This window comes from Eptatretus burgeri, chromosome 12 (genome assembly GCF_056783735.1).
Source record: "Eptatretus burgeri isolate ZD-2024b chromosome 12, Ebu_testis_v1, whole genome shotgun sequence".
NCBI lineage: Eukaryota > Metazoa > Chordata > Myxini > Myxiniformes > Myxinidae > Eptatretus > Eptatretus burgeri.
Genome location: NC_140972.1, coordinates 9,848,438 through 9,862,883, shown reverse-complemented (window position 1 = coordinate 9,862,883; position 14,446 = coordinate 9,848,438). Strand labels below are relative to the sequence as shown.

Sequence of the window (14,446 nt, the reverse complement as noted above, 5' to 3'; positions counted from 1 at the left end):
CTCTGAAGGTCAGTATCTTTTTTTTATTGGCTCATTGTGATCACCATACCTGTTACTTTGTTAATGGACAGCCCACAGGCTCTCAGTTTGTCTTCAAAGTTGAATATGGACCATTGTCAGAAGGATATTGAAGATTTGTATTTATTTATTTATTTATTATTATTTTTTGTGATGTTCTTTTTCGTTTGATACCTGCTTGGTGATCCTCCATGTCTATCGGTGAACTGAGTAATAGTCCTTGGGCTTGTTCTTGTGACTCTTTGGTTGTTATTTTCATTTGTTGAGATGAGTAGGCCATGAGATAAACTGTCATTTTATTTTATCAGGCAATGGTGGAGCTAAATGGGACTGATCTTGATGGGGAGACTCTCGAGATCGTTTTAGCCAAACCTCCTGATCGAAAGCGCAAGGAAAGACAGCGGAATGATATGAGAGGACCTGGGTGAGCATGAACGAGAGAGAAGACCAGGGGTGGAGGTGGGGCGTGGGGTCGGGGAGGTTTTGTTGAATTTTTTGGTTGAAACCCAATCTTGTGATTATTTTTACCTACCTCACCAGGGACTATGATGACAACTGGTATGGTCATCCCTCTCCCCGCTTGAGCAGAGGACATGGAGGCCAAGGAGATTTCTCTTGCACCGAGGAGTGGTATGGTTATGAGGAACCATACGATGACTATGGCTACGACTATTACGATTATCGTGGTGGCTATGATGACCCCTATTACAGTGAGTAGTTGGACTGGTCACCCTCTTCCCGTTGGTATTGTGTTGCAAGTATTGATCTCAGGTGGGATGTGATTGGATAACATAGCTTCCTGACGACGTACAATAGTGGCTGCTATAAGCATCTCCTCGTACCTTATATCCGTTCAATTACAAGCGACGTTCCGTTTGCTAATCCATGTTATTTTCATGCACTCCCTGTGATGATTGATGTCGGAGCCTCTTGCATTCGTTTATCTGCCAACTAATCATTTTGAATCCAGAATCTCGTGTATTTCCTGTTCGGCTTTCTAATGAACGTAAAACATCAACTAAGACATGCCACATGAAGTGTATCATGTATCACACCCTTTCTCGCTCTCGCGCGCTCGCCCTTTCTCGCGCGCTCGCCCTTTCTCGCGCGCTCGCCCTTTCTCGCGCGCTCGCCCTTTCTCGCGCGCTCGCCCTCTCTCGCTCTCGTGCGCTCGCCCTCTCTCGCTCTCGTGCGCTCGCCCTCTCTCGCTCTCGCGCGCTCGCCCTCTCTCGCTCTCGCGCGCTTGCCCTCTCTCGCTCTCGCGCGCTCGCCCTCTCTCTCTTTCTTTCAATCTTTCCTTTTTTTCATTCCCCCCCCCCCGCCCCTTCCAATCTCCTTTGAAAGCTCCACAATTACACCATATGATACAATAAATTAATCCCCCAACATTAAATTTAGCCTGGAAATCCACACATTACACAAATAGTTAAGTCTGCCTCGAAGAAACCAGGAGTCCTGTTCAGATGTCAAAGATTCTTCTCCTCTGAACAATTTCTTCAACTAAATATAGGATTGATTCGTCCTTGTAAAGAGTGCTGCTCTCACATCTGGAGAGGCTCCAGCTCCACATGCTTACCGGACAGAATTGAATCCAAAGTTATCAGACTTATCAACTCTCCCAATCTGATCTCAAAACTCGACCTGCTCCAATTACGCTGGAAGTCTTTCTCTTCTTTTTAGATGTTACTTCGGATTCTGCTCCTGAGAACCTGCTGCTTGTGTACCTCCGCCATTAGCGAGACCATGAAATACTCAACTGGCCACTACATCACATGATCATTGTGTGGGGATTATGGTTTGTTTCTTCCCCTTCAATGTCAAACTCTGGAACTCTTTACCTTCTCATGTCTTTCCAGACATTTACAACCTCCCCTTTTCAAAAAGCAGAATTTTTTTTTTTAACGTCCTCAAAAACTCTTAGACTATTCTCTCTTTCTTCACTTTTCTCTTAATTTAAGGCCTCGCCTCAACATTTCAAAAAAAATTAATTGATCAGGTTGCCCCTCTAATCTCAGCAGCAAGGCAAGCAGGACACTGGTTCGGGATATCGCTGTAAATCCAACATTGAATTTGAAAGATCTGCAAGGCTCTATGTCCGAGATGGCAGTCAGTGTTCATCGATCAACAATATCCTGTTCCCTTCACAAAGCTGGCCTCTGGACAGTCGCAATAAAGAATCCATTACTGAAAAAAGTCGCATCTAAAAGTTTTTTGGAGTTTTGAAAAAAGCATCTTGATATTGCAGGCATGTGGAGAAAGGTACTGTGGTCAGACGAGACAAAAATTGAACTTTTTGGTCTAAATTCAAAACGTTGTGTCTGGCGTAAGTCTGACACTGCACATCACCCAGTGAACAACATCACCCTACATACTGTTGAGTACAGTGGTGGCAGCATCATGCTATGGGGCTGCTTTTCATCAGCAGGGACTGGTAAGCTTGTCATGATTGAAGGGACAATGGATGGTCTGTCTCTCTCTCCTTCTCTCTTTATCGCAGTAAAAAAATGGGCATTCAACTGATGCCACACTGATCCCAAAAAAATTTGATGTTCAGTTTTCGAAGTTCTGGGTTGCTCCAATTGTGTTGCTGGTTCATGAATTCTCTATGTAGCTCAACAAAGCTCAGTCTCCCGTACCAGATCCGTTGTGTTTTACTTTATTTTCATTCCTGTGTTGCTGGTCATGTTTTCGTCCAATTTTCTGTGTCAAACCTTGTTTTGTTTTGTTAAATTTTCAAATTGGTGTCTCTGGTGAAGTCCGGCCGACTCATGTGGGACTGCGTTTGCCAGATTGTTGCTTCTGCATACATGTTTTTTACCGCTTCATTTTCACTCCTTTTCTTCCAGATATTGCTCCTTGTGATCCCTCAGATTCATCTTTGTCCCTCTTTGCTCCAAAAAAAACTTTCACTAAGAAAAAAAAAACCTCTTTACTCCAAAAAACCCCCCCAAAAGTAACAACAGAAAAAAAGATCGAATTCAACCTGCCAATGCGAGTTACTCCTTAATTCAATATTCATTCTTCTTTTCAGTATCCCCAAACTGGATCTTCACTGAAGAAAACATTTCATCCTTTAAAAGCTCTTCATAATGTGTATTTATTTTTTAAATGCTTCAAAAAAAAAGAATTTTGAAATGCCTTGCTCTCTTTAATATACCACAAGGAACATCCCCATCCATTTTTCATCAAGATCTCTTCCTCCTCTTTTTCACAAGGATTATTTTCCAAAACCTCTTAATTCCTACATGCTGAGTTCATCCAGCCTCCTCTCATACCTGCAGCCCTATTTCCTTCCATGCTTTCAACAGAAAACATGACCACCCCACCCATGAAGTCTGTCGCCATATGCTGTGCAGTTATTTAGTTTGGGAATCCTGAGAAGTCCATTTTGCATAGGTTGTGTCCCCTTCATGCACACTCATGGTGTTAAAATCTCTCTGTGTCAGAACCCTCCCTCTCCCCCATCTACTTTCCCCTCGTCCCACCCCCCTCTCAGTTTCCCAATCATCCCAACCCCTCTCAGCCACCCCCACCCCTCCCTCACAATATTTCTCCCCCATCCCTCTCCTTCTCGGCTTCCCAGCCCCACACCCTGCCGGCTTTGCCCCAGCCCCACACCCTCCCGGCTTTGCCCCAGCCCCACACCCTCCCGGCTTTGCCCCAGCCCCCCCCCCTCCCGGCTTTGCCCCACCCCCACACCCTCCCGCCATTGCCCCAACCCCCCACCCCCCCGGCCTTCCCCCAGCCCCACCCCCCCCCGCCGTTGCCCCCGCCCCACACCCTCCCGGCTTTGCCCCAGCCCCACACCCTCCCGGCTTTGCCCCAGCCCCACACCCTCCCGGCTTTGCCCCAGCCCCACACCCTCCCCGCTTTGCCCCAGCCGCACACCCTCCCGGCTTTGCCCCAGCCGCACACCCTCCCGGCTTTGCCCCAGCCGCACACCCTCCCGGCTTTGCCACAGGCCCACACCCCTCCCGGCTTTGCCACAGGCCCACACCCCTCCCGGCTTTGCCACAGGCCCACACCCCTCCCGGCTTTGCCACAGGCCCACACCCCTCCCGGCTTTGCCACAGGCCCACACCCCTCCCGGCTTTGCCACAGGCCCACACCCCTCCCGGCTTTGCCACAGGCCCACACCCCTCCCGGCTTTGCCACAGGCCCACACCCCTCCCGGCTTTGCCACAGGCCCACACCCCTCCCGGCTTCGCCCCAGCCCTGCACCCTCTCATTGTTCCTTTCCACATTTGTGCACCCTATCAGAATGTCTTCCTTCCCTGTCCCAACTGTGTGGACCTCAATCGTCCGAGGCCTCTGCCCCAACCTGACAAATCTCTCAATCCAAGCCGTTGCTGATAAAGCAGACATCATCGATTTAACAGAATCTTTCCTCACACAGGATGTACCTGACTCCTGAGTGTCTTTCCCTGGTTATTATCTCCTCAGGTTTGATAGACCTGAACCCCGTCATGGCGGTGGAGTCGCACTGCATATCAAGAACTCCATTTCTCACTCTCCATGTACTACTTGGACACCTTCCAAACCTCAGGAGTATGTCTGGCTGTGACTTCCCCTCCGCACCCACCGTGTGTGTGTGTGTGTGTGTGTGTGTGTGTGTGTGTGTGTGTGTGTGTGTGTGTGTGTGTGTGTGTGTGTGTGTGTGTGTGTGTGTGTGTGTGCATGCCGTCGCTGAAACAGTGATGACTCGAACTCACTCACTCACTCACTCACATACACGACATAGACCAACTTTTAACCAGTCATCCCAACTCTCTTCCTCAGATGTGGTTGTTTAAATTGTCAGCATGCAACTTGGCTGCTGTTGGTACCTCTCTCACCAGCCATGGAACATCAGCAAAGGATTTCTGTGACTCCATGGGACCGACTCCATCTGCGAACTTTCCAACCAGGATTTTTTTCCCCAATGACAAATACTCCTTTCTGAATTTTATGACCAACTTCCCCACCAAATGTCTTGTGCTCTTCATTTGCTCCAATTGTTTAATCTGATCATGTGCTTGGTCTTTCAATATCTCTCTGGATATTCTCAGAGAACAGCCTTGGTGCTGGCATTTCATTCAGTCAAAGTGGCAGGGACTGCAAGCAGCTGTTGAACTTCATGACTGCTCTCCTATATCAACTGGCCCTGATATTAACTCAGCCTGGGAATTCTTCCACAGACACCTGCTCTCTTTTTTTTTTTGCACAGGTTCATCCCATTTTGTCAGCTCTCATAACCATCCTCCCACCCTTGGAATACTGAATCCTGTGGTGGGCACTTGCCTTGATACAACTTGCATTCTCCTTGCAGGCAAATCTGACCCAAGTCAATCTCAGATCATTCTAAAAAGCCCACAACAACTGTGCCTACTCTCAGTATAGCCAGAAAACAGCATCTGTCCAACCTCAAGCTTGAATTTTCAAACTTGTCTTTCTCCTTTAAAACCTCTGGTGCCTTGTGAAGTCTGTCTCTGGAGTATGCTTCCCTTCCATCCCTTCCCTCACTTCAAATGACACCACAGCCGACTGCTCGTGAGAAGGCTGAATGACTCAATTCTTGTTTGTTTCCAAATCGTGTGTCCCCAACCCCTCACTCTCGGTACCCATCCTTCCCTTTCACCTCCTCTCCCTGTCAAGGCTGGGAGTGCCCCAATGCAGTGTTCTGGGCCAATCCTATTCCTGATCTTCATCAATGATCTCTCTGACTCTTTGGCAAATCCTCTTTATCGATTTGCTGACGACTCCACCCTCTGCCGTGACATCCCTCTTCCTTCGGCCAGGCAGGCTGCAGCCTCTTCCCTCTCGGCAGATCTTGACAAAATCACATGATGGTCAAACACTTGGAACATGTCTTTCAATCCTGAGACATCTCACACACTCACTAACTCTCCGAAAAGACTGTCTGCCAACCCTCCCCCCCCACCAAAAAAGGTATCTGCAGGGCACACACGGTCCACAATCAACCATCTTCTCGTGGAACTACCTAAATCCAGGATCATTGCTCACCTTCACTCGTTTGTTCCTCTTTTTCCCACCTCTGGAACCAACTTCCACATTTTCTTCAATCTCTTCATTCCCTCCAGGTCTTGAAGACATCGGCCGCTGTATCAATCTTATCCACCCCATGCATTCTCCCCTACTTCGTATCGTTACCCACATCCCTTGTCTGTTGGTCTCTGTGTTTTCTCCCTCCATCCTGCTAATGGTGTTTCCCCATTCTCTTTCTGCTGTTCCTTTTGTTCTGTTGCATCTCGATCCGTTCTGTGTTCCAGCGCTTCCAAATGCCTTGACTTTTTATAAACTATTTTTTTTTTAATATAAATCCACTTTAACACTTTTGACTTTGAGATGCGGCTTACATATGGAATTGTAAGTGAAACGTGAACCTGATGAAGGATGCCTCGTTTTACTGAAGAAATAAAATTAAAAAAGCAAAAAGCGCGGTCTCTGGTGTGTATGCTGTCTAAACCCTCCTCCTTCACTGCTTTTTTTTTTTTTTCTTAGTTTTTGGCCTTGGTGGTGTAGTTCACTGCAGCTCCTTCGATGCTTAACCTCACCTGTTTTTTCACCTGTCGTCAGTAAAGGCAGGTCTTCCTCGATTGTTATGTAAATTATTCACCAGTGCACAACGATTGTGTGAATCTGGAAGAGCAATCTTTTACCAAAAGGATGCACCTTGCTGATGTCAGGGCCTATGTATTTATTACGGCCCTCTATTCGTGCGCAAAAAATGGCAGACTTCCTGCCCCTCCCCCAACCCTTCCACCTCTTTTTAACCATAAATATCCCCCTTTCCTTCTCTCTCTACGATATTCCGTTTCTGGTGGTGTTCATTGTTTTTAGTCGCGGATAAATGTCTCTTTTATGATTTTAAATGAGAGGATGCACTGGGTGAGACACCCTTGGTCTTTCTCATGTTGCCTTAGACAATTTAGTGATTATTTGGAGACAAAATAGATCAATATTTGACTTCTCCTGGAGTAGAGGTATTTCGACAGTGCTCACTCCCAACTGGCCAATCCAAAGTTAATTGAGTGCACAGGATGGGTGGGAAGATTGGGAGAACTTGAGGGAGGAGGAGGAGGAGGAGGAGGAGGAGGAGGATAGACAGTGACTATTCCAAAGTTGGTTGGGCCCAGATGATGGAGGGACTGACATTATGACCGGGAAGGTTCTGGTTAAACTGCCATCTTTGATTGGCTGTTTTCCCGACCAAAGACGCTCGTATAAAAATTACCAGAGGTTCATCCATGGAGACTTGAATTGGTCGACCATCCGCAGCTCGGTCTGTGTAACCTTGGCCGGGCTCGCGACCCAACTAAAACTGGCCCTTGTAAACGGTATTTCTCAGAGGTGCCCTGCGTGCGGTTACCTGTAAGCCATGTCTCTCCGATCAATCGAATCATCTGTAAAGCCGCTGTCACACCTTGACGATTTAGCCAGCGTATGCCGATTTATGAAAAATTTGTCTAAAACGCTGGCACACGTCGAATACGTTATGGGTACGTTTTGTATACGTTAAGAGCTCGCTGAAAAACACTGCCATACGTTGTAGTACGCTGGCTTTAAATGTTGTACTTTTGGGTTGTCCTCAAATTTTTGCACGCTTGAAATTTTACGACGTATGCCGGCGTATGACTCGCACGTTCCGCTACGCTGCCCATAAGTTGTAGGCACGTTATGCGATCGTTGACACATGTCGACACACGTTACTTGTAAGTTACTCATAAGTCGAAACACGTCGAGGTAATGTTTAGCGGACCCGAAACTTATTTCTAACCTCTGAGTAACATTTTGTAAGCACGCTACACGAACGTTGTTCACACTTCGCAACACGTTACTTGAAAGTTCCTCATACGTCGAAACGCGTCAAAGTAATGTTTAGGGTACCTGTGACTTATTTATAACCTATGAGTAACATGCTTGGGAATTATTTGTAAAGCATGTCCTATGCACAAATACGTATGTAGACGTATTTGCCATCTTCAGGACGACCACAGAACTTACTGAACGCGTTTCGAACGTACAGATACCGTATAATGGTGTATTGGCAGCGATTAGGGGAATTGGTCTATAAAAAGGGGCTTCGCAGGAGGAACCCGTCTTTTTTTTTTTTTTTTTTAGACTTCATGGTGAATACATGTCCATATCATTCCGAGAGATGGAGGATACGGCAAGGCTGAGACGACAATACCTACCTGTCCTCGAACATCAACATGACCTCATTGAGTTGACACTGCACCAGTTGCGTGCCAATAGTGCCGGGAGAAGAAGACGTGAATGGAGGAGAAGGAACTGGGTCAGACCATGGATCGGGAGGCGACACCATTATGGCATATATGACCAGCTCATGGTGGAACTCCGGAACGAGGACCGTGCATTCTTCATCAACTTCCTTCAAATGCCCCCAGCGATGTTCGATGAGCTGCTAGCCAGAGTGGGTCCAAGGATAACCAAGCAGTACACCTTCTACAGGGATCCGCTTGAGCCTGGCACGAGGCTGGCACTGAGCCTGCTGCTGTTGGTGCCGTGACTGCAGTGCTGTGGAAGCAATTTAACTCGTTCAATGAAAACGATTTTAAATGCCGATCACCAGCGTCCAAAAACAATAGGCGAGTGACAGCCATTTATTAAAAGTGAAGTTGCAGCCTATGAATAGAAAACCACACGTAATCGTCGACGATACGCTGCCACGCTATGCATACGTTAGACTATCGTTGGGCATAGGTTGTGGACGCCTAAAACACGCTAATCAATCGTTGGTGTAACTTATCTATAAGTTATTGAAGCGTTCTGTGTTCATTACTAGTACATTATGCATTTGTCCAAGTCGTTTTGACTACTTTAAAAACTGAAACAAAAAAATAGTTCATCGTGGGAATGAGAAAAAAAAATTAGCCAAAAAGGACATCGAACAATGGTGCAAAATAGTCTCCTATTCGTGGACGCAACGAGGAAACATCATCACCCACACCCCCCCCATCATGCTCACCTACTACTACTGACATGGACCTACTGCTACTACTACTACTACTGCTACTACTACTACTACTACTACTACTGACATGGACCTACTGCTACTACTGCTACTACTACTACTACTACTACTACTACTACTACTACTACTACTGACACGCTCACCTAATACTACTACTTCTGATACTACTGACATTGACATCTACTCAACATGGAGTCTGGAACACTGATGGGTTCCTCTTGTGAAGCTCATTTGTACATACCAATTCCCCTAAACACTGCCAAATCGCCATTATACGGTAGATGTAAGTTAGAAACACGTTCAGTAAGTTCTGTGGTCGTCCGGAAGACGTCAATCTAATTCGTCTACATACGACAATGTGCGTTTGAGATACGTTACACATAGGTTCAAAGCACACTACTCATAGGTTAAAAATTAAGTTTCGGGTATGCTAAACATTACCTCGACATGTTTCGACTTATGATCAACTTACAAGTAACGTGTGTCCGACATGTGTCAACGATCGCGGAGCGTGCCGAGAACTTATGTCAGCGTATGCGGAACTTGTGAGCCATATGTCGAGTACGTCGTAAAATTTTCAGCATGCTTGAAATTTCATGACGTACTTAGACGTACCACGGAATATGACAGCATACTTCATTGTTTTTCAGCGTGCGACAAACGTATACACAACTTACCCATACCGTATTCGACGTGTGCCAGCGTTTTAGACATTTTTCATAGGTCTGCATACGCTGGCTAAATCGTCAAGGTGTGACTGCGATGTTGACACTTCCAATTTTCAGGTGGTTATGATTTAAATCGGCGTGCGACAGGTTTTAACAGAGAATGCCACGAGTTTGTCGGTGATATGGGCAGCGCACTATGACTAAGTTAAACTATCGTTAGGCATAGGTTGTGAACGCTGACAACAGGCTAAGCATTCGTTGGTATAAGTTATCTATAAGACAACGAAATGTTCTGTGCCCGTTACTAATATGTTTTGCATATGACCAACACGTTATGAATACGACCAAAACTTAAAAAAAAAAACCTCAAAACTTCAGCGTACGCCAACGTTTTACATACATTTTTATACGTTGCCATTGCTGGCTAAATCGTCAAGGTGTGACAGCGCCTTTAGCCTTGTGGCTCCCTTTACATCAGTGTAACCTCAGTGCATTGGATTGAATCTGCCATTTTGGACCAAGTAAAGAAGGTTTATATCAGCGTGGAGTTCCCTCCATTTGATTCAACGTGCCTTTGTCGAATCGGTGTCTGTTGTTCTCTGAAACTTTTCTCTGCACAGAGATTTTGGGCTTTTTGGGTCATCTCGGTAGAGATGACCTAATAAAGCCGGACCAAATGTACGTCCGTCCGTCAACAATTTTTCTTTACGATCTTGATGAAACTTAGTATGTGGGTAGAGGTCGATGAGTGTTGCACAACGATATAACTTTTGTCCGGGGTCAGGGTCAGGGTCAAGGTCACGAGGTCACGTAAGTTATAAAAATCGCCATTTTCAAAACCTATCTAGTCTGTCATTCTACAAGATATTTGGCAACTGTTTATTGATCATGATAATAAAAAATATTATCTTGTATCTAACTGGACAGATTTTTGAATTTGCATCCCGTTTGGCTGCCACGTAACCTGGAAGATGGTCAAAAACACCTCCCGGTACAAAGAAAACTTTTTACTTCTGATCTTGATGAAATTTGGTTTGTGAGTCGAGGTCGATGAGTGATACCCAACGACATATTTTTTCCCGGATTTGAGGTCAGGGTCAAGGTCACGAAAGTTGAGTCGCCATTTTCAAAACCTATGTCGTCTGTCATTTTAGGAGATATCTGGCAACGGTTCATCGATTATGATAGTAAAAAGCATTATAGAGATGACTGTCACCCCCACATGGGGGTAATTTTTTTAAATTCACCTCTTGATTTATCATTCATTGAATTGAATAATTTATGATGTCTTTGTGGCTGACGTTTTTGTTGAGTTGAAGGTTTTTGGTTACCTTTGCTCACCTGTATGAGCATGGTTAAATCGATTAGCTTGATTTTGTAAATGTGATGGCTTTGTCCTGACTTGTCTGCCAATCCGTGGTAAATGGCTGAATTTGCTTCAAAAACATGTGTCTCGATTCTGAGGGCTTGTCCTTGTGATTGGATCACAGTGAGAAGGTAATTCCTTCGGGATAGTCCATTGGACCTCCAGCAGTGTGATTAAACACTGGGAAGGGAATCTCAGGTTATATAGAAATGAGAGCAGGGAACTATGGGAGATGTGATAAAGATAGGGAAACTAAATTGGGATCAGATTGCAGGTAGGGTTAAGAGGGAGTGGTGGTAAGGTGGTGTGGACGCAGCATATTGGCTGATGGGAGGTCGATGGAGTAAAATTCCGCCATTTTTGTGTGTTTGCTTGCTTTCTGTCTTTTTCGTGTTTACTTGCTTGCTGTTATTTTTATTGCCTAAAACAGGTAATTACGAAGAAAGCTGGAACCAAATGCCTCGAGTAAGGAGTGGCAGAGGAGGACACAGAGGATTGTCTTCTGTTCCCATGAGCTCGTATGGACCCATCCCTGGAGGAAGATCTGGAGGTGGTTATTCGGCCATGCACTCGAGCTACGGCGCGTCTCATCGAGGAGGGAGCAGAAGTGGAACGGGAGGGTATGGACCCAGAAGAGGTGGTGGCATGGCAAGGGGAGGAGGTGGTGTTGGAGGAAAAAGGAAGTTTGAGGGGATTGTACAGCCAGAGACGAAACGAAGACAGGTTGGAGGTCAGCTGCCTTGGGCGTCGCAACCAATAGCGCAACAACCACTAGGGGGTGAGCATGGAGGGTTTTACAACCAGGATAATTACGGGAGGCGCTGGTAACCGTGCTTGCGAGGTTGTGGGGAACTCGACGGTGAGGAAAAAGGTTATTGGAGTTTTCAGGTAAACGATTTTAATGAGTTTAATAAATAATTGATAGCGTTAGAATCGCTGCATCTCGAATAGCTGCTGTAGCTTTGCTTCTGTATCTGCGGCGATTTAGCTTGGCTCGTTTCAAATTTGCTTGCTTTTTCAACTTGAGGCCCTGGGTCGTCTCAAACATTGTTGTATGATAAAATGTTCTGAGATACTTCCATTGTCATGAAGTTCCTGTTCCGTTGTTTGGGAGCATTTTTTTTTTTCGGCAGTGCTGGTTGATGTTGAACTTTGTACCTTCGTGTGTTTTTTTTTTTGTTTTATTTTTTTTTTATTCTCTTTTTGATGTCGCAGTGTTTTGTAACAGCGTGCGCAGTACTGATTTGGAAAAACCAACCACTGACGAATTGAATGCTCCTTTGTATCATTTCGCCCTCAAGGGATACGGTGCTGAATTTTGAATTTCCTCATTTCAAAAATGTGGTTTGATTTCCAATCCTCGGGGGGAGTGAATCTCAGTTTGCAAAGTGGTTGTGAGAGCATAATTGCATTGTGGGTAGTGGGAGGTTTATTTTGATGGTAAAATCTGCGTGTTCACGCAAACCTAAAGATTGGCTGGGGTTTTATATTTTGCTTTTTATCCAGTCAATTCATGTCATGTCTTCTCATGTTTGATGCTTTGTTTTGTCGATGTTTCTTCTAATCTAATCACACATTGATATTAAAATAAATCTTTCATACGATCACGTATTCTGCTCTATCACTGCATGCTCTTGCCTACGTGGTTGTGCTTAACAGGCCGTTTTCTCTTCTTTCCTTTTTTTGTTACTTTTCTGCACATAGTATCAGAGTTGGACACCAGCTTTGCACAGTTAGTCTTTCTGATGTTTTCAGAGTCCATCCATTGGGACCATACTCTGTGCAGAGTGTTGGTGCTGCCGAAGCAGACTCCTTGGATATTGGACACAATCCTGGATGGGTCACCACTCCGACACAGGATACCAGCAAGCTGGTACTCATTTTTGCCAACCTCGGAAGGATGATGGGCAGAGTTCACCCCACCTGGTATTAATTCAACTGCCGAGTGGGATTTGAACTCAGGTCCCAAGAATCCCAGCCACCACCCTAACCATTAAGCCAACACCAGACATGTTTTCAGAGTGCCCAAAAGATTAACCACCGGGAGGTTTCCACCAGGAGGTCCAGGCAAGAGTCAACTCGATGCTGCACCACGATGATGACATTTTCGCCAAATTCGAACCAAAAGCAAAGGAATTCGAGGCAAACACGATAACGACTGAAGTAAGATGTGTTTTTTGAACTCTGGCATGTATGTGATTGTGGATACTGTCTGACTGTTTTGCAAATTCGGGAAAATGCACGGACCTCTCCAAGTGGAGTCGAGCTGCAAAAATGAACCCTGTGCCTGTCTAAGTCCAACCAACTTTTATACTATGTTAAAAAAAAGAAGTGGGTTTATCTCTTGAAGTGAAAGATATCCTCTATTCTTTCCTTTTTAAAGGTCTAATAACACAAACATCAGTCTGATTACCCACTTATATCTTGGGTAGTATTAATTACTAGACATGTTGAACAACTGCTTGTTTACCAACGACATCCCAAAGCCATGGCATGGAGACGAGCAAGAATGGTGGCTGTACTGAAGCCTTCAAAATATCCAACCTGCACCGAGAGCTTCCGGCACATCTCCCTGCTTTGTCACACATACAAAATATTTGAGGGACTCGTTCTATATCATCTCGCCCCCTTTGTGGATTAGCATCTAATCCCTGAGCAATCCGGTTTTAGACGTGGAAAGTCCTGCACAAGGCAGTTCCTGAACCTCACAATTGAATGAGAAAGTGCTGATCACTGATGCTGCCTTTGACCTGTCTGAAGCATTCAACACAATCACAGGATCCTTGTGCAGAAGCTGTTCCAGATAACAATAGATGCAAGACTGACAGAACTGATTCAAAACATGCTGGCCATTGGACGTTTCATTGTGGATCTCAGGGATAATCGCAGCAGACGGTGTAGACGGAAGAATGAACTACCTTGTGACAGTGTTCTTGCTCCCTTACTATTTAATGTCTAAACAAATGACCAAACCATACATCCAAATACCAGGACTTTACTGTATGATCCTGATCCTGCATTGCATCCCAGGATCAATCCTTTGAAAAAGTAGAACAGGCCCTCACTGATGCATTAGCAGGATTAACAAACTACTTACTATCCCATCGACCACTTGTGGCCGAATCCAGAGAAGACGCAAATCGGTGCCTTTCATCTTAAGAACAGGGAAGCAAACCGAAATCTGAAATTATGTTGGGATGGGAGAAAACTTGACTCTCAACCCCAAGCCCAATACACTTTGGAGTTACCCTGGACCGCACCCTCAGCTACAAAGATCATGTCATCAAGACAAAGGTGAAGGTAAGAGCTGGAGACAACGTTTTGTGGAAGTGGACCAACTCCAAAAGGGGAACAGACCTGGTGATCATACGAAGTACTGCCCTTGCCCAGTGGTATTTG

General features: G+C 45.4%; 1 protein-coding gene across 5 annotated transcripts in view; it reads left to right on the top strand.

Moving 5' to 3' along the window:
- LOC147015059 (heterogeneous nuclear ribonucleoprotein Q-like) overlaps positions 1–12,651 on the top strand; it is an 84,279-nt gene extending 71,628 nt beyond the window's left edge. For all 5 annotated transcript variants that reach the window (XM_085849425.1, XM_085849427.1, XM_085849429.1 and 2 more), the window contains 4 exons: positions 1–8; positions 327–442; positions 559–728; positions 11,478–12,651. The exon at positions 1–8 is cut by the window's left edge and continues 142 nt beyond it. In XM_085849425.1, coding sequence (XP_085705551.1) covers positions 1–8; positions 327–442; positions 559–728; positions 11,478–11,875 — 692 coding nt within the window. In that variant the 3' untranslated portion in view covers positions 11,876–12,651. The remainder of the gene's footprint in view (positions 9–326; positions 443–558; positions 729–11,477) is intronic.
- Positions 12,652–14,446: the final 1,795 nt, after the last annotated feature.